The 22,235-nt window shown below is 33.4% G+C and overlaps 1 protein-coding gene across 5 annotated transcripts in view; it reads left to right on the top strand.

The window, feature by feature from the left end:
• Positions 1–22,235, top strand: part of MON2 (MON2 homolog, regulator of endosome-to-Golgi trafficking) — a 116,211-nt gene that overhangs the window by 72,045 nt on the left and 21,931 nt on the right. For 4 of the 5 annotated variants that reach the window (XM_073213352.1, XM_073213351.1, XM_017649743.3 and 1 more), the window contains 8 exons: positions 1,384–1,546; positions 2,972–3,265; positions 4,873–5,071; positions 7,878–8,506; positions 13,958–14,101; positions 14,710–14,727; positions 15,017–15,145; positions 18,807–18,997. In XM_073213352.1, the coding sequence (XP_073069453.1) occupies positions 1,384–1,546; positions 2,972–3,265; positions 4,873–5,071; positions 7,878–8,506; positions 13,958–14,101; positions 14,710–14,727; positions 15,017–15,145; positions 18,807–18,997 (1,767 nt within the window). The remainder of the gene's footprint in view (positions 1–1,383; positions 1,547–2,971; positions 3,266–4,872; positions 5,072–7,877; positions 8,507–13,957; positions 14,102–14,709; positions 14,728–15,016; positions 15,146–18,806; positions 18,998–22,235) is intronic. The other variant, XM_017649757.3, reaches the window with a different exon arrangement.

Raw genomic sequence — 22,235 nt, 5'->3', positions numbered from 1 at the left:
TGTAAGTGAGTGGTTCGTCATGCTGCAGAAGAACAGGACTCCAGTGGGAGGGGTCTGTGCCACTGAAGTGGCACAGAGACAAAATTATGAAGGACCTTAATGCTTTTATAAATTATTGAATTTATCCCCAATACATTTGGGAAGCATTTTAGGATTTTAAGTAGAGGAACAATGTGATCTGATATGCATTTGAGGTACATCACTGTGACGGTAGCAATGAAGGGCAGGATGAGAAAAGAGAGCCTGCAGTGCTCTCGAGAAATAAAGAGGAGGAAATGGATTTGAGCCACTTAGCAGATTGGCTGTAGGGGTAAAGGGAGAAATAGGAAATGCAATCAGGAATGACTCCAAGGTTTCTAACTTAGGCAGTACAGTGAATTGTGGTATCATTAACTAAATAGGGAATACTGAAAGAAGAGTCAACTGGAGGAAATGTAACCACTTGTTTAATTTAAGGTAGGACATTACAGTGGAGAGATTTAGCAGAAGTTTGGATATATTTATGATTCTGCAGTACTCATACTGTCTTATATGATGACTAGCTTTAGGAGTTTTATGTGATTGAGATGCTGAGATTTCCTTAAGTACTACAAAATACTGAGATGATTAAAGTGGAAAGAGAGTAGCTATAGCTTAAGTCAAGTTGAAGTTTCTCCTCCCAACCTACAGTGCAATTATAAATAAGACATTGTTGTAAGGATAAAATTAGTTTATACTTGTAAAACACTGAGAAAGTACTTGACATAGTAAACACTCAGTAAGTATTAGCTATTGTAATTAGCTTTCATTATTTTTTTTTACCACTAGGATTTATTTCTGAAACAAATACTTCTTATTCTCTTCATTTGAAATTCAGAATTTACTCTTTTACAAACACATGTAGGATTTCATACAAGATACAGTCTAGATATAAAAGAATGAGGAACTCATCTTCATTGCAAGAGTGAAGTTCAGCATTTATTCAGGACATTTCATTCACATATGCTGGGCACCATGCTAGATATTGGGGATACAGTTGTAAAGTTGCTTGTAGCCAATTTTCCTTAATTATTTAATGTCTGGGTTTTGTTTGGCTAGTTGATGCAAAATCAAATAGAAATAATATAGCGTTAATATTTTTTTCCCTATTTTTGGTCTACTATTTTCTTACACTTGTGACCTCTTTATTTTTATTTGTTAATTTGTCTAAATAAGATAACCTTTTTTACATTTATGTAAAAGTTGAAATACTGTATGTTGAATATGTTAAAATACTACATTAGAGAAGATTTATTGTTCAAATTTTAACAAAATATTTCTTGGTTTAAATTATTATAAGGTGTGTCTTTCTACTTGTGTTTCTTTTAAACATATGAGTATAAATTTCTTTTCTTCTGTGTTCAGAGAATCCTTGATCCGAACTGCATTCCAGTGTCTACAGTTGGTTGTGACGGATTTTCTACCCACAATGCCTTGCACTTGCCTGCAGATAGTTGTCGATGTTGCAGGCAGCTTTGGACTTCATAACCAAGAACTTAATATTAGTTTAACTTCCATAGGTTTATTGGTAAGTGTCATTGCCTTTCTAATGATAATATCATTTAGAAACTACTGTTGTGCAGTTAAGGGTGAATGCTAAGCCAGTACACTTTTGGCAGTATAGGAATTGTTTAAATGACTTCTAAGTATCAAAATTCTATCTTGCTTAAAGGATTAAGTGACATAATTTAAGAAATAATTCATTAATAGAGTATTTGGAATAATTTTAACATATTGAGCTGAAATTTGTCTTTTACGAGGTTTGTCATGAAAGGATTTAATAATAAGTACATTCAAGGGAAATATTCAGTTGACTCTAGTGTAAAGATTAATTGATTTTCAATATTATTTTAGTAGCAACATTTTCATGTAGTACTTAGTAAACAAAGCCCCAGTAAGAGGCTTTATCACTTACACAGTCCTGTAGTTTGTCAATACTGCTGTATTAGCTATTAGGAGAGGGCATGTGATAGTGGAAGAGCTTAGACTGTGGAAACAGATATAACACATATTTTAATTTTGTCTGTCTCTTGTTAATTGTTAAATTGTTGACTTCTTGAGCCTCATTTTACTCAAATATAGAAGTAATATCTAAGGGCATTGTTAATACTACCAAAGTAAACATACAGAGAACTGTTCCTAATATATACTTATTTAAAGGTTATTATTTAGACTCTTTAAATGTTTATTGTAAGTCAGGAGTTTTTATTAAAGTCAAGCTTAAATTTCTCCCACAAGCTAAGTTAAGTTAATTCTTCTCTATTAAAAATGTAGTCATAGGAAAAAACATAAGCATGGTGTATATAGAATTGTTCCTATAGAGTGGTTAGTTAATTCAGTTGATTGAATTATTGCTAGATGTCACCCCCTTTATTTTATATTTATGTTCACAGGTATTGAATTCTCAACATTTTTATCATGACATAATTCTTTTTAATTTACATACTTAATTGTGGTTGAGAATAGTCATGGATATGTCTAGAGATAGTTATTTATATGGAATCACAAAATTTTATTAAATAATATTAAGGAATTATTAATTATTTTGTTGGGGTGAAAATAGTATGGTTATATTTTTTTAAAGCTTTTATCTAGTACAGATTATAAAATACAGGCGTGAGTTAAATGACAAAATGTTAACAATTGTTATTTCTAGGTGGTGGGTATATTAATGTATTGATATATTCTCCCTGTTTTTCTGTATGTTCTTGAAATTTTTCATAATTTTTTTTTAAAGAGTATTAATGCTAGCACAAGATTGTTTTCCCAAAATCTCCTGAAATCATAGATGTGTGACAGAGGGATGTTTTCAGATCCATTCTACTAGATAAGGGATTTCTAAATTTTTAAAGAGTTTTATTCTGAAAAGTAAAACAATCATGTGTGGCATATTTATTTGTGTGTGCAAAATAAAATCTGTGAGTAAAGTGACATTTTTCTACCTTGCTTTTAGTGGAATATTTCAGACTATTTTTTCCAAAGAGGGGAGGTTATTGAAAAAGAATTAAATAAAGAAGAGGCAGCACAGCAAAAGCAGGCAGAAGAGAAAGGTGTGCTTTTGCATCGGCCGTTCCACCCTGCACCACCATTTGATTGCTTGTGGTTGTGTCTTTATGCAAAACTGGGTGAACTGTGTGTGGATCCGCGGCCTGCTGTCAGGAAGAGTGCAGGGCAAACTCTATTTTCAACAATTGGTGCGCATGGAACTTTATTACAGCATTCAACGTGGCACACTGTTATCTGGAAGGTAGTATAAAATAGCCTGTCAGCTTTTAATTGAGACATGCCTATAGACTTTTTCAATGCAGCTTGTTCCTATTAATTTTTTTAAAGAATTTCCATGTGTTTGTGCATTTGACAAAACAAATGCCAGCTTTGTCATATTTTAAATTGCACCTCATGCAGAACAAATTAAATATTTAAGGCTTTGTTTCTCTTTTTCTGTCTTTATCTCTTCTTATCTCTGTCTCTGACTTGGCTTTTGCCCTTCCCTTTTCTGTCTTTATCTCTTCTTATCTCTGTCTCTGACTTTGGCTTTTGCCCTTCCCTTTCTCCCCATTTTTCTCCATTCTTCTAAGTGCTAAAACCAGGAGTTGGTAAACCACTAAACATAATTCAACTATAATTACATGAGAATTTTATAAATAAAAGAATAACAACAGTGACGGTTACTTGAGGACTCACCAAACAAAAGTAACTTCCAGTTGGTAAATTCTGTTTGTTCATTAAATCTACCATTTCATTTTTATCATCTTCTTAAAACTTTCTGAATCAATAGCTTACTATAAATATCCCCTCTTAACTAAAAGGCTCTCCCTTTCCCCAGTATTCATTTTAATAAAATTCTTCTGTAAATTTTTGAAATCACTAAGTTTGACAATAGCATAGTAAACCAACCTTAACTGTATTTAACAAAGTTTTCCATTTAATAAAAAGTCCAAAATGTGTCCTTAAAAAATTAATGGTATTATGTTCACTAATAAAAATGATTAAAAGTCCCATTCCTTCCTGGGTCTTCTATTTCAGCTCCAACCCCTTGCTCCTCCTCAGATCACAAACATAAGTCTCCTCTTTGTTTTAAAAAACAAAATGCTGGTATTTTCTCTGATTCCTGTTTTCCTTTCAAACAGCTTCACTGTTAATCTTGCTGCCCAGTTCTCAGTGGTTCTTCCCCTCCTCACCATCTCTGCATTCCCTTATCCCTTGTAAATTGGTTTCCAGATTATTCTATCTCAGAATCTCTTAAACCTTAGTATGTAATGGAATCACCTAGAGGACTTTTTAAAGCACAGATGGCTGAGCTACCACCCGTTACTTCCCAGAGTTTCTGATTTTTCTCCCCCATATGGGGCCTAAGAATTTGCATGTTAGTAAAGCTCCTGGGTGATACTAGTACTGCTGGTTCTGAGACTTTATTTTGAGAGCCACAGGAATTATTTGTAGGCTACATGTGGTCTAATGATTGCTAAGTTTCGCCCTAAGTTTAATTCTTATCCTACTCCCATTTTTTTTTGTAACTTTTAACACTGTTGATTATTTTCTCCTTGAAATTTCTCTTCCCTTGGCTTCTGTTTCATGGCATCCTTTCGTTCTCTTTTACACATTACCCCACAGATGCTCCATTGACATCTCAACAAGTCTTAGACAATATTCTTTCCAATTTACTTTAATTTTTGACATTCTGTGACCTTAAGGATAAACTTATAAATATAAAATATTTCTATTATTCAGTTTTTTCTAATATATGGGAATTAATCAGACTGTCAGGTAAAACTTCTTGTAACAATTCCTAATTTACTATGTTTTTACTTAAGCTATGTTCTTAATGCCTTTTTAATGCATTTTTATAAACAGGTTCTCTTTCATTTGCTGGACCGAGTTCGAGAGTCTTCTACCACTGCAGACAAAGAAAAGATTGAGTCTGGAGGTGGCAATATTCTCATTCATCATTCAAGGGACACAGCAGAGAAGCAGTGGGCTGAGACATGGGTTTTAACATTGGCTGGAGTAGCAAGAATCTTCAACACTAGAAGATATTTACTGCAACCTTTAGGTATATGTACATTTTTGTTTCTGTATAGAAAGGAAAATTGGAAAATAAAGCAGATTCTTTTAAAATACACATAGAGTGCTACTCCCTAAGGATAATCAATCTTAACTGCGTGTCTTCGTGTTTATATGTGGTATGTGCATGAACATATACCTTTTCATTCATTTCACTGAGAAAATATGTGATGTGTACCTATTGTGGCCTAACCTCTAGGGCATACAATGATAAGCAAAATACACAATGTCTTTGGTGTCCTGGACTGAGGGAAGAACTGTAATTACATAAATAAATGTGAAATAGCTCCAGTGAGAAATGCTACAAAGGAATGATGTGTTGTGAGCTTATAATAGGTATTTAACCAGGCCAGTGAGAACTGGAAGGGCTTCCCTGAGAAAGTGGTATGTTACCTGAGATCAGAAGAGTAAGAAGTAGTACATCAGGCAAGGGTAAGATGAAATGTGAAGAGCTTTATAAGCAGAGAGAATATGTAAAATAGGAGAGGATTGAGGAGAAGGGGATGATGGGAACCCTAGCATGTTTGAAGGTCTAGAATGAAGAGAATAAGGAAAAGTGTGATACCAGATGAGATTATAGAGGTGGAGAGAGGCGAGGCATTGTAAAAACTATGTAGGCCATGTTAAAAAGTTAGAACTTCTTCCTAAGAGCAATGAAAATACTAAGAGATTTTAATCCATGATATGAAATACACAGATACACAATTCAAGAAGATCACTGTGGTATGTGTGGAATGGAATTGGCAGCAGGGAAGGATCGCAGGACACTATTAGACTGTTTAGGAAGCTGTTGATGGTGTAGATCCATGGTTTTCAACCTGGACCAATTTTGCTCCCCCAACAGGAGATCTGGCAGTGTCTGGAGGCATTTCTGGTTGTCTCAGTTGGGAGGAACAGGCACTGCTGGCATTTGGGGAGTGGAGGCAGGGGACCTGCTCTGTTTTTGAATGCATAGGGGAGACCCCACAGCAAAAGAATTACCCAACCCAAACTGTCAATAGTACTGAAATTGAGAAACCCCAGCACAGATTAAAATACCTTCAATCCTGGGTCATAGTCATGGGAGTAGTAGAGAAAGGTAAATGGAAATACTTTTGTACATAATTGTGAGCATGCTGTACATACATTTCACTTTTTTTTCCTGTTTATGTGAAGACATAAGCATATTTATTTTTCCCAGGTATTGTGTGTTCTTCATGTATACTTCTCCCCTTTTTTTTTTCAAAAACAGCAATTTATGGTGTCTAATCCATTTGATCAGTTGATCCTAATTGAACCGTAGGGCTTAATATATATATTTTTTTCCATCTTTTCTCTTTTCATGTAAAATTCACATACAATGAAATGCACCAGTGTAAACTACATTTGCATCATTTTTAATACATTCATGATAGTTTATTTCAAAAGCTAAGAAGTAATAGATATAATTTTTTATTTTTTAAAATGAAGACATAAGACATTGCTGTAGCTTTGAAAATTTTTTAATAAAATTTTATTATTATTTTAGGATAAGGTTCATATTTTTATAACATAACCTTGTGCAGTATATAATTATACCTAGTCTTCGAGAAAGAGGACTTCTTCCAAGACATAGAATACATTATTAGAGGGATTCCAGAGTTTTTTTCCCCCTTGGGCTTGAAATACTCTAAATCTAAGATTAGGTCACTATTCTGGTTGATAAATGTAATGTTTCATCTGATTTTTGAACTGGAAGAGTAACAGGCAGGAGTGTTTTATTTAGCTGTTTTGATAGTCTTTAACTGTAATTTGTCAATACTGTGAACAGTTCACTGACAAAAAAAATCTGTGTTTTTTGATTGTATGTAAACTACACCTCAATTCTTAATAAAAAATAGAGTATAGAGAGAAACAGGCATGTAACTGGGCAGGTGTAACTGGGCAGGTGTTATAGTTTGTTCTGTAATGGCTGAGTAATACTTAATGTTTCATACCAGACCCACTTCCAGATTCCTATTAACTGAATGCTTCCTCGGGCATATGGGTTTATTCCTTCTTTAAAAAAAAAAAAAAGTCATTTAAAGCCTTTGCAAAGTGAAAGTCTTTAAACTTTCAGTATTTAAATTTTTCATGATCTTCTCATGTTATCCTGTTTTGGAGAATGTCAGTTCCTCTGATTTTGCATTATTTAAATACAACTAGTGTGAATAGAGTCCATGTTATTAGCAAAGCCATTGGACTAGATTGCTGCAGGAACAAGGTCATTTTTGCTGGACTTCATAGAAACAGACCACTCCTGGCCACAGAGAGCTTCATTTTAAATATGTTCCATTGGTCATAGGAACAGAACAAGAGATTGAACTGATCAGTGATAACCTGACGACGACCATTCGGCCCATGCTGGGCTGACGCTGGATCACCAGATTCAGTGTCACATGAGAGGCACAAATTTAGACTGTAAAAGGACAAACTGAAGATGTTGCTAAAAGGCTTTTGTTTTCACCTTATGTTTTTATTCTGTTCTCCTTAGGCAGGAAGAAGTACTAGGAAATGCATAGCATGTGTACACATTCATAAAGTTTTCTTTTTAAAACCAAAACACTATTTGGTATACCCATTATTCTCTTCTTGGGCCCCTTTGTTCATATATCTGAAAGAAATTTTTTACTGAATTTTTCAGGTTGTAATGATTTTGATTCACAATGTTAGTACCTTACTACCTAAAGATATTTTTTCTCTAGTTCTTAAGGAATTTAAGCAGAAAGCTAAAGCAAATAGAGAAAATCTGATCACTTTTATGGTGATAGATTTATTTTTTTCTCTTCCTAATACAGGAGATTTTTCAAGAGCATGGGATGTTCTTCTTGACCACATACAGTCAGCGGCACTCAGCAAAAACAACGAAGTATCTCTGGCTGCCCTGAAGAGCTTCCAGGAAATTTTACAGATTGTATCCCCTGTCAGAGACTCAGATAAGCCTGAGACACCACCTGCAATTAATGTAACTGTCCCTGTTCTTATAGGGTCCATGTCAGGCTCTGGCCTGAGCAGGCCATTTGTAAGGACAGATTCCATTGGAGAAAGACTTGGAAGATACAGTAGCTCTGAGCCACCCATAGTTACCGATGAGCTTGAAGATTTGAATCTTTGGTGGGCAGCATGGAATACTTGGTATAGAATTGGATCTGAAAGCACTAAGCCTCCTGTTACTTTTGATAAACTGACTTTCATTCCTAGCCAGCCTTTTCTCACAGCTTTAATTCAGATATTTCCAGCTCTCTACCAACACATAAAAACTGGTTTCAACATGGATGACTTGCAGAAGTTGGGAGTCATACTGCACAGTGCTGTTTCAGTCCCAATAAGTTCAGATGCATCCCCTTTTATTCTTCCATCTTACACTGAAGCAGTTTTGACAAGTTTACAGGAAGCTGTACTTACAGCTTTAGATGTTCTCCAAAAGGTAATAGGATTTTAGTGGCTATCTAAGCGATAATGTGTATGTTTCTCTGGAATTTTTTTACTTAATGTGTATTTCTTGGGATAAATTCTGGATCATCAAGATTATTGTGTATATATACTTTGGGATAAATTCAGGATTGTAAAGATCCAGTTATTTTTTAAAAAATGGTTTCTGATATATTTGAAAAGATAATTAAAATTTTGTTTTGAGGGCCTTTAGGAAACTGCCTATATCCTGTTGTTTCTATTCACCAGCATTTTTGGTTTGTTCACAAGAACGTATATATAGTTTTTGGAATAACAACTTCAGTAAGTACTTCTGTAATTAGAAAATTAATAAGTGAGATTTTACATATATATATATTTATATATAAATCTAAATTTAGCTCTGGAATTGTTAGAAGCTTATATTTAAAAAACAATAATTTAAAAAATATTTTTTTCACAGAAATTTTAAAAAGATACACTTTTACTTATGTGTGTTTTGTTATTGCAAACAAATTTTAAAACAGAGAGACCTAAAAATACCAATTAGTAAGCAAGACCTGATCAAAATCAAAGAATTCTTTAAACTGTCAAGGTAATTGTTAACACAATTCACAATAACTAAAATGTCTAACAAATAATGCCAACTGAAGAGCTAGCAATGACAACAAAACAGCTATGATGTTCTAACAAAATGATAATTGAACTGGATTCTGATTACACATGTTATCAGTAGCCATTTGTGTACTGCTTAATCATGTTTTCTGATTAATTGCATCATATCCAATTGGAATGATGAAAAATTTCACAGTAAGAATAGTAGTTTTTACACCTTGATACCTCTTAATTGCCTCTGGAGGAGGTCTAGCTGAGCAGTAATATTTTGATCTCTTTAACCCTACTTGGTTTGTGCAGAGAAACAAATTTTGTAAAAATATAATAGAATATCTTGAATCTGGCATTTAAAGAAATTTATATAGGGATATCAGTTTTCCACAACTGAAATAAAAATAGCTGTTTTTATTTTCAGTGGGGAAAAAAGAAATACCTTGTCAATAATTACTTTCCTCCCTTGATTGACCACGCACATAAGTTGCTTATAGACTGCTTTTGAGGAAATGGAAGAATTAAGCTATCAGAAAAGAAAAAAGTTCCAGCCTTTTGAATGCCCATATTCTAGAACTCTCATTCAGATGTTTGAGAGGTTTTTATATACGTGCAGAGGATAATAAAACAAAGAAAATCCCAAAAAATTCTTCAAGGAAAAAAAAGTACATAATTTTATTTTTTAAAAATTCTGCTTTACATTCTTCAACGAACTGGAACAAATAGTTCTAAAATTCATATGGAATCACAAAAGACCCTGAATAGCCAAAGCAATCCTGAGAAGGAAGAATAAAGCAGGGTTATCTCACTTCGTAACTTCAAGCTCTACTACAAAGCCATACTAATCGACAATATGGTACTGGCACAAGAACAGACCCGTAGACCAGTGGAACAGAATAGAGAGTCCAGATATTAACCCAAGCATATATGGTCAATTGATATATGATAAAGGAGCCATAGATACACAATGGGGAAATGACAGCCTCTTCAACAGCTGGTGTTGGCAAAACTGGACAGCTACATGTAAGAGAATGAAATTGGATTACTGTCTTAACTCCATACACAAAAGTAAACTTGAAATGATCGAAGACCTGAATGTAAATCATGAAACCATAAAACTCTTAGAAGAAAACATAGGCAAAACTCTCTCGAATATAAATATGAACAACTTCTTCATGAACACATCTCCATTGGCCAGGGAAACAAAAGCAAAAATGAACAAATGGGGTGGACTATATCAAACTAAAAAGCTTCTGTATAGCAAAGGACACCATCAGTAGAACAAAAAGGCATCCTACAGTATGGGAGAATATATTCATAAATGACATCCAATAAAGGATTGACATCCAAATATATAAAGAGCTCTCGTGCCTCAACAAACAAAAAGCAAATAGTCCAGTTAAAAAATAGGCAGAGGATCTGAACAGATACTTTGCCAAAGAAGAAATTCCAATGGCCAACAGACACATGAAAAGATGCTCCACATCACTGATCATCAGAGAAATGCAAATTAAAACCACACTTCGCAATAAGATATCATCTCGCACCAGTTAGGATGGCTAACATTCAAAAGACAACAACAATCGTAGGCGAGAATGTGGAGAAAGGGGAACCCTCCTACAATGCTGGTGGGAATGTAAATTAGTTCAACCATTGTGGAAAGCAGTATGGAGGTTCCTCAAAAAACTCGAAATAGAAATACCATTTGACCCAGGAATCCCACTCCTAGGAATTTATCCTAAGAATTCAGCAGCCCAGTTTGAAAAAGACATATGCACTCCTATGTTTATCTCAGCACTATTTACAAAAGCCAAGAAATGGAAGCAACCTAAGTATCTATCAGTAGATGAATGGATAAAGAAGAGAAAGTACATATACACAATGGAATATTATTCAGCCATAAGAAGAAAACAAATCCTACCATTTGCAACAACATGGATGGAGCTAGAGGGTATTATGCTCAGTGAAATAAGCCAGGCAGAGAAAGACAAATACCAAATGATTTAACTCATCTGTGGAGTATAAGAACAAAGCAAAAACTGAAGGAACAAAACAGCAGCAGACTCACAGAACCCAAGAATGGACTAACAGTTACCAGAGGGAAAGGGACTGGGGAGGATGGGTGGGAAGGGAGGGATAAGGGGAATAAGGGGCTTTACAATTAGCACACATAATGTAGGGAGGGGCACGAGGAGGGCAGAATAGCACAGAGAAGGCAAGTAATGACTCTATAGCATCTTACTATGCTGATGGACAGTGACTGTAATGGGGACTTGATAATGGGGGAAATCTTGTAACCACAATGTTGCTCATGTAATTGTATATTCATGATACAAAAAAATTCTGCTTTATCAATAAGAGAACAAGTAAAATCATTCATCCCAACTACTAGGCATTTGTTTGGAGCTTTTGATGTAAAGAATATTATGCCTTCAATCTGAAACTTGGGAACCTTTATTGTTGTTCATTTATATCAGTTGATATCATTTTGTAGTACTAATTTTCCTGTAGCCATTATTTATTACTTATATGATTACCTAAATGATATTTCATAGTATTTGAAAATGATTCAAACTTATGGGTCTTTACTGTTTCCTAACAGGGAAAAATTAACATATTTCATCAGTAAGAATTTTTATATTTTCCCCCACAAATGTCAGAAAATTTTTTCAAAAATTTACTTGCTTTGGAATGGTGAAACATTTTATTGATGGGAAGATGTTTTCTTTCCTAAAGGAAAAATTCATTTCTGATTTCATGTTACCCTTATATTTAGAGCTATGGGATCACAGTCGTCTTTGGTTTGCAAATCTCTGGTTCCCAGGCAGGTTCACTTACTAATGTATGCTAATCAATTTAGGGTTATCTTGGCAAAGATATTTTGGCATATGTGGAACCTGGGAATTTTTTTTGCTTTCTCTAAGTTCTGAGATCAGGCGACTGTATCTGTGTTACTTATTGCTTAACTTCCTAAAGTCAATGGCTGGATACCATATCTGTCTCCATCATCAAGGCTGCTGAATGGTACTCCAGGAGACACTGTCATATTATGTGTCAGTGTTGCCTGTAGAGTTGTGCAATGAGTTCCTGCCTTCTACTTAGTAGCGGCAAGTTTCTGAATCTCTCGGTACATTAGCTTCCTAATCGATAAAATGAAAATAATAAATCTGCAACTTTTTTCCTACTAAATGGGATAGTATTTGTAAGGCAGTTAGTTCCTGGCATAATGAAGCATTCAAGAAATGTTAGTTGCTTTCTTCATCAAGTCTTCTAGCAAAGGCCTTAGGACCTGGAAGACACAGAATGAATTACTGTTAAATGATTTAGGAGATGCCTTGAACCATGTCAGAAGTTAGATGTCCAGTTCCTTTTCTGGTTTTACATGTACCAGTTTTAAAGGACTAATAGGAAACATTGTCCATATTGCTTATTGATTCTCTGCTTTTGGACTAAAATCTGTTAATAGATCCACATTGTAGGCTTTTCTCATACACAAACTTCAGAATATTGAAGAAAGGTAATAACTTTTTCTTAGATGGAATTTGTTGTAAAGAATAAAAAAAAATGTTCCATATTACGTATTTTAGGATCCCAGAATTGCTTTATAAATCAACTGTAACGCTACTAGTATGCTTTCTTTTTATAAAGGATCACTGAAAACCAGAATGTACATAGTCTAAGCCTGAGAAAAGTAATGAATTATTGAGAGATGCTATTAGATATCTTTTTTCTACTTTTTTATATTGTAATTGAAGGGTGATCTAACTTATCTGTTTATGTACTTTATAGCTAAAGTTAGTTTTATCTAAAACTTCAGTTACAGTGAAATGGTTACATCTGTGGGGAAAAATGAAACTATTATCTGACAGGTTTAAAAATGGTTTGCATAATATAAATGTGCACAACCTTTAAAAGAAAATGCTTTGAATTTTGACTTTATATTATGAGGGTATCTCAAGTGTAGAATGATCCTACTTTTTGTTTTGTAAAGCATGAGTATATTTTAGACTCTACTTAAAAATATCATTAAATATTATTTTCACAGAGAAAAATTAACACCAAAACAGACAAATATGAAAGAATGAGATAAGAAAACACACTTATGGCTAGGGAAAAAAAAATCCATAAAATTTATTTTAAGTACTTTCAACATACTTAAAGTAACTAAAATTTGCAGTGTCAGGATATACATTGTATTCTTTATCAAATTATTTGTAATGTTTAGTCTCTATTAAATATTTTTACTTTTTTGTTTTAAATTGTCTGTGTATGCAAATATTATGGACATGAAATATACAAAGCCCTGTTAAAAATTGATATATGCATTTCTTTTAGAAACAAATTTTGATACATTACTATGTTCCCAACTGTAATGCATGCACATGCTTATTTGTTAAAGTCAGTGGCCCAGGCATAATGCAGAAATTGGCTGTCATTTCGATGAGCTGATATCATCACTTAAGTAAAAGTCAATATCAGCAATATCATCTTGGTCTGCAAAGCATTCCTAATGGTCTAAATAAAGGCTGTATTACTTAATGTATTGCATGATCAGATTGTAGAAACTCAGGACTGCCTGGAACTTCTCTTTAAGTACTTGCCCTTTTCCCACTGTGTTAATAAATCACACTTATTAAAAAACTATTTTTAGCAGATTAACACATTTAGCCTACACTTTATTCATTAATAGTTTTTAAAAGCTTATAAACAGCTATGTCCTTCAGGGCTTATAAAATACTGTATAATACTTACATAAGATAGGATAGTCATTAAAATTCTTTGGTTAAACAAATGCATATGCTTTAAAGAGCTTGATGGAGTTCATAGTATGCATTCTGCTGTTCATATTTTGCTTTTTCAGGCTATCTGTGTAGGTTCAGAAAACATGCAGATAATGTATCCAGCCATATTTGACCAGTTACTGGCATTTGTCGAGTTTTCCTGTAAACCTCCACAATATGGACAGTTGGAAACAAAGCACATTGCCAATGCAAAATACAATCAGGTAATTTACTATCAATTATATTTTCTCTGTAAAATCTTATGGCTTATAAAAATAGCTTCACTTTGGGTGGACTTTATCTCAAACTTTTCATCTACAAATAAACTTTCATGTCTGCTAATAGTTTAAGCTGAAAAGAAACACAATTTGGAAAACTTTTTCTGTGTTCTTTTTTTTTCTTTTTTATGACTTTCCTTTCCCAAGTGGCTGTCCAGAAAGTTGAGAATTTCATGTTACTCTGTAGTACATCTTTCTTCAAAGTTCCTTTCTTGTCTGCCCCATCCCACTACAAAATGGCTTCTAAATCCCTAAGCCCAATCGTATCAAAAATAGATACCTGCAGTGCAAAATGAAGAAATCTGTGTGTTGTTAAGAAATTATCTACTACTGGTGTGAAATGTAGTTGGATTTTACATAAAAGATTTTTATAGCCATAGTTGGCAAATTTTAACTGTTCTGGCTTAGGGGAAAAGTAAATTTTGAATGCATGGACATGCTAATTTTGTTCACTCAACATTAAAATTATCATTTTACATGGTTGGAAGAGTAGTTTTAATGTGTATTAACTTTTCTCATTCTATTTGTCTTGCAACACAATGGAATCACAATAGATCCAACTATTTGCACCGGTGAGTTAAATTTCCTAAAATTGTCCTAATCCTATTGGCAACAAGTAAAGTACATCTTTCCCAGTTCTTGGTAGAATGCTCTCTGTGCTTTTCCTGATAGTTTTAATTTTTGCCTGGCTGAAAATCATTCTTTCACGAAGTCATTTCTCTTTGAAGACTTTGCATGTAATATAATCTGACTTAAAACCAAGGTCTGAACTTTAAGACAAAGAAGCTTTCTCTTTGAAAACAATGTTATTTCATTTAATCTCATTTATTTTTAACTCCGTGTGAAAATATTACTTTTTAGGCAGAATGGGTAGCCTTGAATTATGTACCATTTGCTGAAAGGTCTTTAGAAGTAGTTGTGGATTTATACCAAAAAACAGCCTGTCACAAAGCAGTGGTGAATGAAAAAGTACTCCAGAACATTATTAAGGTATTTTTTTTTAAATTTCTGTACTTTCATTTGATGTTGAACAGTATTCTTGAATTTATTCTCTAGGTAATAATATATGTTGAGATAAATGGAAAATATAACTTATGTGTAGTGACTTGTCTCCAATGTTCATAATAATATATAGAAAGTTATTTTTCTAAAGTATGAGAATTTTTTTAATGAATAATATTTTAATAAGTAAGAAGTCAATTTTTTTACATTTCTTCATTTTTGCCACATAAGACAATGGATGAGGATCCTGTTTCTTAGATCATTACTTATACTTTGAACTTGATGAGCATTCAGGGAGGAACTCATATATACTGTTGTTCTTTTTTTAAGCCAGTTTCTTAATGATGGACAATCATTTTAAAAATTCATTCCTTATTAACTGTGTTGCATTCCACCAAAGTTTATTTTGTTTTTTTCCTCTATTTTGAAAGGTAAACCTAAGCCTTGCTCTTCCCTTAGTGGGTGGATGTGCCTTCTATTTACTGAACAAATGTGGGCCATATGTGTTCCCTCAAGAAGGAATGCCTTTCTCTGTCCAAGGTTCATCCCTCTCTTCGTGTTCATCCTTTCCTCTTCTTGCCTTTCTTTGTTGGTGATTCTTTCTTTGTCCTTTTAGCCTCTCTTACTTTCTCCTGGAAAGATGATTAAACCTTTTATACCAGAACTTTCTCTCGATTTACTTCCTACTCAAATTGCTATCCTCTTTCATCCTTTCAAACTCCTTTAAATGGTGTGGCCTTCACCTAACCACTGCTCACTTTTAACTTAATGTTTGTTGCCTTACTTCCATGTACTACAAAACTAAACTTAGAGAAGACCAAACCTTCACACCCTAAGCCCTTTTATAATTCTTTATCTTCTCTCTAACATGATACTGCCTTTGCCTTCTTAAAACTCTTCCTTCCCTTGACTTTTGCCATATTTTTCTACCCTTCACCACTACCCCTCACTACTTACCCATCACACCTGTCCTCTCTCCTCATTTTTTGAGAATGTTTTTTAAGCACATCTCTTGCCAGGCACTAACTAAATATTAGAGATAAAAATGAAAAGTAGAGTTGGGGGGGACTTGGTGAAGGGAGGAGCCTAGTAAACATAATGTTCTGCATGTAATTGTAGATTAACGATAACAACAAAAAAATTGCTTTAAAAAATGAAAAGTAGAGATAATAATTCTTACATTTAATAATTGAATAAAGGGACTATAGAAAAACAAATAGTACAGTATGTTAAGTGCTAAGTGAACACCACAGGGGAACACAGCTTTGTATTCAGATAGACCTGGCTTAGAGTGCACTCCTGTTTACTTGCTGCTCTGTTATTTTGGGCAAATGAACCCGTCCCAGGAGTGTTTCTCATCTGTAAAAGTAGAATAATACCAATACCACTTACATTCTTAACTATTAAGAGAATTAATTGAGATACATCATTTAATACTTGCCAAGTAGTCAGTGTTGAATAAAAAGTTCTCCCTCTGACAAGGAAAGAAAGAACTACACTGCCTAGGGGATTTTAGCAAGGATTAGCAGAGGTGAAACTTGCAAAAAGGTAATAGAGTTTGCTGGGTAAAAAGGAAGAAAGTATTTTAATTTAGGTAAATCTTCTTTAGGTAAATTGAAGAATGTAAAAGATCATGGTATATTTTCAAGAAATGTTGAAAAATGCCACTTAGGGAGGTGACCCGGCTTGGAATAAGTCTGAAAAAGTAGTTAAGGGTGTCATAAGCTGTCATAAAGAATCAGACTTTATTCTTTAACCACTGAAGGGTTCAGTGTTGAGGAGTGACATGAATCAGTTTGTATTTTTAAAGGAATTAAATAGTCCCTTTTCTATACTCCCAAATACTTTGTAGCTGCCACTATGTTGTATTGTGGTTAATTGGACAAGGCTCGTCCCTTCTAAAAAATTGTGAGTTTTGTGACAAAAAGAACTGAATTTCCCAATTCTACATAGATTTACTGAGTAGATACTTTATGCCAATCTCTGTATTAGTTTCTTAATTATGTTTAAAAGTAATAAACAGATATGCTGTTGTTAACATTTCCTTAAATTTAGTAAAATATTGTGGTAGTAAACCACACTTTAATCTTTAATTATAAAATGTTAACTCAGAATGGCCCTTATATAATTTAGTTTGCAAATGACATACGTTCAGGCTCTGACTAGCTTTAACAATAAAGGGGATTTATTGGCATGCTTAGTTGGAATATTCAGAGATAGAGTGAGGGCTTTAGAATTGGTATATGCAGTGATTCAGTAGAATCATCAGAAACCAATTTTTTTTCCTCTCTATTCTGCTTTCCAAGGGTTGACTGCATCCTATGTATATTTCTCCTTATAGTTGTAGGCTAATAAAGGGATAATATGTCCAGTAGGAGGGGTGTGTGTGTGCATGCTTCTGTCGCGTTTTTCTTAAGTTCCTAAAATTAACTTTAAATGGACCAGCTTTAGTGCCATGCCCAGTCATGAACCAGTGCTTAAGGCCAGGGAAATGGATAGATTGATTGGCTTAATAAGCTAATCATCCCCTTAACCCTAATTGCCAACTGGAAGTGGGGTCAACTTCCCCCAAAACACAAGGGGAGGGAAAAGGAATAAATATGGGTAGGCTAATTATCTGTTAGTGGAGCCCAATTTCATGCTTATATTAATGGCTTGTTTACTTTGTGAGGATTCAGTAATAATTTCTGTGGACAATGATGAAATTGGGTTTTATATTCACTCACCTTGAAGTAGGAAAATTTATCTCCTATTTATTTTCTTTCTCAGACAATACTTTTTAGAAAAAATAGTCTCAGACTATAGTTTTTTATTCTAATACAAATTATTAGGTGGAATGCTGAAACTGTTAATAAGCCCTGGGATAGCTCACTGTGGTAGTTTGGTCAGTCTAGAGTTCTAGTTGCTGGACAGAACTATGACAAGAAAAGTCCATTCTGAACCACCAAATTAGTTCTTTAATGGTTAACAGCAACCTGCCTTAAAAGTTGACTATTTAAAAAGTAAGTCTCAACATCCTAGTAGCTATAAAGCTCAAATGCTCTGCTCCTCTAGGGTTAAAGATAAAAGAAACTGTCTTTTTGAATTATCATTTTTACTGAAATATTTGGAAAAGGAAAAAAGTACATAAAATGTTAAAGTAGAAGATAAAATTCAAAGACTATTGGAGATAAAACATAAGACTTGAAAGTAATGATGCTTGTTTAGACTATACTTACCTAACCATTAGTCAAAAAATAGAAGCATTATTAATTCTCTTGGATGACAGAATTCCATCAAATTATATTCTTCTATAACTGTGGCAAAATGTTTTAATTCCATAACATCAAGTTGAGAGAAGCTTTAAGTTTCTTAGTCTTATTCTTAACTTTTCAGATAACATCCCAATTTTTCACTGTGAGAAACTGAGGTTCTAAAAAGTTGTTACTCAGAGTCATTGTTAATAAAATGGAGACAAGATTTAAAAGTACAGCATTCTAGGTAGTAGGATTTAGGACCATGTCGGAGACTTGGTCTTTCTAGAAAACAACATCCTTCTTAAATGAAAGTGCCTCTGCTATTTTTTCTCTGTTATATATTTTTTCAGTAATTTAAGTTGTATATGTATTTTTAGATGAATACTTATCTTAAACTGTCTGTATTTTCACAGACCCTTAGGGTTCCTCTCAGTTTGAAGTATTCCTGCCCGTCAGAAAGCACATGGAAACTGGCAGTGTCTTCTCTCCTCAAAGTTCTTTCTATTGGGCTACCTGTTGCTCGGCAGCATGCTTCCTCTGGAAAATTTGACAGTATGTGGCCAGAACTAGCCAATACTTTTGAAGACTTTCTCTTTACTAAAAGGTCAGCTCCTTCATTTTCACAATTAAGACTTTCCAGAAGTGCACATTATACTTGTAATTGCTCTAAAAACAATATTTTTTGTTATTCATTACAAAATAATTGATTATTAAGATTGCTAGATTGTATACAAAGCACAGCTGACTTAGGCATTTATCCACTGGGTACATTATCTGTAAGCAATAGAGATTTTTACTCTTTATAGTGTTTTTGGTTATAAGACAGAAATTTATATAGAAGACCATATGAATGCATCATAATTAAGAAATCATGGTTTTAACTTGGTGAAGCTAAGAAGATCCGTTTCTAAAAGCTGAAGTCCATTTGGCAGATTGCAAGAAGAAAACAATTTCTGAAAATCAGTGTTTTACTAGAATAAGTAAGATCAGTGGTGATAATGATCAGTTCTTTAAGCTTTTAGGTTTGGCAAAGAAGAATGGAATTATCTTTGTGTGGTGTCTAACTGAGGGCTTATGTTAAGGGTGCTATTTTGACCCTCACTGAGTGACAGTAGGATAACTGAAATACAGACTCGAATTTTTTTGAATGAGGAATCTGCGGTCGTCCATCTAGAGCTGTACTATCCAGTACATTGGTCACTAGCTGCGATGACTTGAGATTTTTAGTTAAGTTAAATTAAAAAGGCAGTTCTTCAGTTTCACTAGCTGCATTTTGTATTTTCATTGCCATGTGTACCTACTGGCCATACTGGACAGTGCAGATTATTGAACATTTCCATCATCACAGAAAGTTCTATTGGGCAGCACTGATCTAAAATTTGACATTTTATTAAAAATGGACTTATCTGTCATAGCTATGATAGCCAGGTACTTTTCACTCCTATAATCAATCTAATTTTCCTTTATGTTGTAATAAAAAATTCTGTGACAATAAAAATTTTTCTATTTTTATATCCATTTATCATTTTTTTAAAACTATAGAATGATAAACATACCATGCAGTACTATGTAACAATTTTAAATTATTAGTTTGAAATCATTTAAACTATGAATTTGATGTGCTTAAAGAAAAAAACACACTGGCACATTGATAATGATCTGATGAGTCCACTATAAAATGACTTAACTGAAGAAATCCTGTCTACCTTTCTAATGTAGTTTAGCCATTCAGTTAAGAAAAGTTGTGCAAAGCAGAAGTGTTAACTTGTTTTTCTCTGTAAAAGCTATGAAAAAAAACTTGAAAGTAGTGACACAAGATCCTAATTTCTGTTTCCACAAATGGTCAGACTTTGCTTTGCTTTCATATGTATTTCTCATCTTTAGAAATCTTATTGATATCAATGCACACATACTCTTTCATTTGCAAGAAAATCATAGGGACTCACAAAGCATATTCAAACAGTTATGTTTTCATCTTTAAAATAACTCTGAAAATTTAAGCTCTTTGCAGATTTCATTGCCCAGATCATTATGTTAATTTGTATGAAGAAAACAGATTTAGAAATTTAAACTTTTCTGTTTCTTTCCCAGTTATCTATCTCTATGCATATTGCCCTACTGATAAATTGAATAAACTTTTGGATCAGTTTTTTTTTTGCAATGAGTGAAACATCTTGAAGAATTTCTTTTTCTGTAGCTGAATCCTTCTACCACCTTACTTATTCTTGAGTCTCTTGTTGAACATTCTTCATTTTCCAAACTTTATTCTTATTTTATTAATTTCAGTTTTCTGAAGTACTCTTTTTGTGTGTGTAGGAAAGTAGACAATGGAACCAAAGGCCTACTCATAGATAATTTACATTTTATGTAATTTTGTATTAATGAAGTTGTAGTTTAATTGAATAACAATGTATTAATGAAGTTGTAGTTTAAATGAATAACAATCTTTTACCTGACTTAGACCCTACTTACATGAAAGATTTGAGTATATTGGCTACATTAAAAAATCACATTGCTTAAAAAAACAGCTAGCACAGTGAAGAAGAGCACTGATTAAGGAGCCAGACCAACTGGATTCAAATTACAACTGTACTACTTTGTAACTGTGACATTTTGGACAAGTTATTTTAACTTTTCAGTGACTCATTTTCCTCATCTGTTATATAGGAATAATAATGCTACCTAACTCAGGGTTATTGTGAGGATTAAGTCACTTAAAATATGTGAATGCTTAAAATAGTATCTGGTACACATTGCCTTTAAAATACTTGCTACCAATATTATTATTCTCATCATTATTTCTTTCCCTTAAGAGAAAGTGACATTTCCCATGAAGCAGTCATCTTTTAAACCGAAATTTTAAAGATCAAAACTCTAAATAACTGGGATCAGGAAATTTACTTCTAAATTTTGAATTGTTTATAATGGCTAGAAAATAATAAAGGTAGTAATTCTGCTATCAGATAACACAGAATCAGTGTTCACAATTATGGTTATTCTAGTTACAGAGTTATGCCTTCTGCATGGTAACAGGAGACCTGTGACCTACTTTGGACTCTTCTACCTACTTTCTATTGATGATCTGGTCATCTCCCCTCATTAGGCATCATTTTTCTTAGTTGCAAAACAAAATGAATTCGTTGTAAAAGTCCACAATTGTATAGTTTGACTTAATGTTTTAATGAATATTCTAACTGAACAGCTTTTATTGGATAAATTTAACCAGTTTAGTTTTTATTTCATAGTCCACAAGTATTTCAAGACTAAATGAAAGCTTTCCTCAGTTCTTACTAAAATGCAGTGTTCACAAAGAAAACTTAAAAACCATGCACATTTCCACAGTTTCATGAGAAGGTCTTCATGTTGTATCTTTGTTTCTGATTTTGAAATAATTGATTGCTTTGGAAATCACAAAATTTTATTTTATGCCACATATATACTGTGTTCTATAACTGAATATCAGTAGTATTTGAATAGTAGGAAGCGTATTTAGGAATGTTACCTAAAATAACAAGAACTCAGTTTTTTAGATAATACTAATACTTGAGTATATTTTATGTTGGAATTTTTGTAAGTCCTTTAACCTAATTAATATATACAGTAAGACTCAATGACTTATCATACCTTTCATTGATGTTTCCCAATTTATTTTTGTCTGCCAGCTGCTTTGGCAAGGCATTACTATAACAAAGAAATACATGTAAGACCAGAAGAAAGGCTTTGGACATCATTGAAGGCTATCATAAGTAAACAGTTTAAATGAGCAAAGAAAAACACAAAGGTAAAAAACATATGGACCGTAATCTGGCAGACACTCATGGTCTATTAGGAATTCATTCAGC

The sequence above is a fragment of the Manis javanica genome, chromosome 10, assembly GCF_040802235.1.
Source record: "Manis javanica isolate MJ-LG chromosome 10, MJ_LKY, whole genome shotgun sequence".
Lineage (NCBI taxonomy): Eukaryota > Metazoa > Chordata > Mammalia > Pholidota > Manidae > Manis > Manis javanica.
The sequence above is the reverse complement of the archived record's forward strand: the minus strand, read 5'-3'. Positions and strand labels throughout refer to the sequence as shown.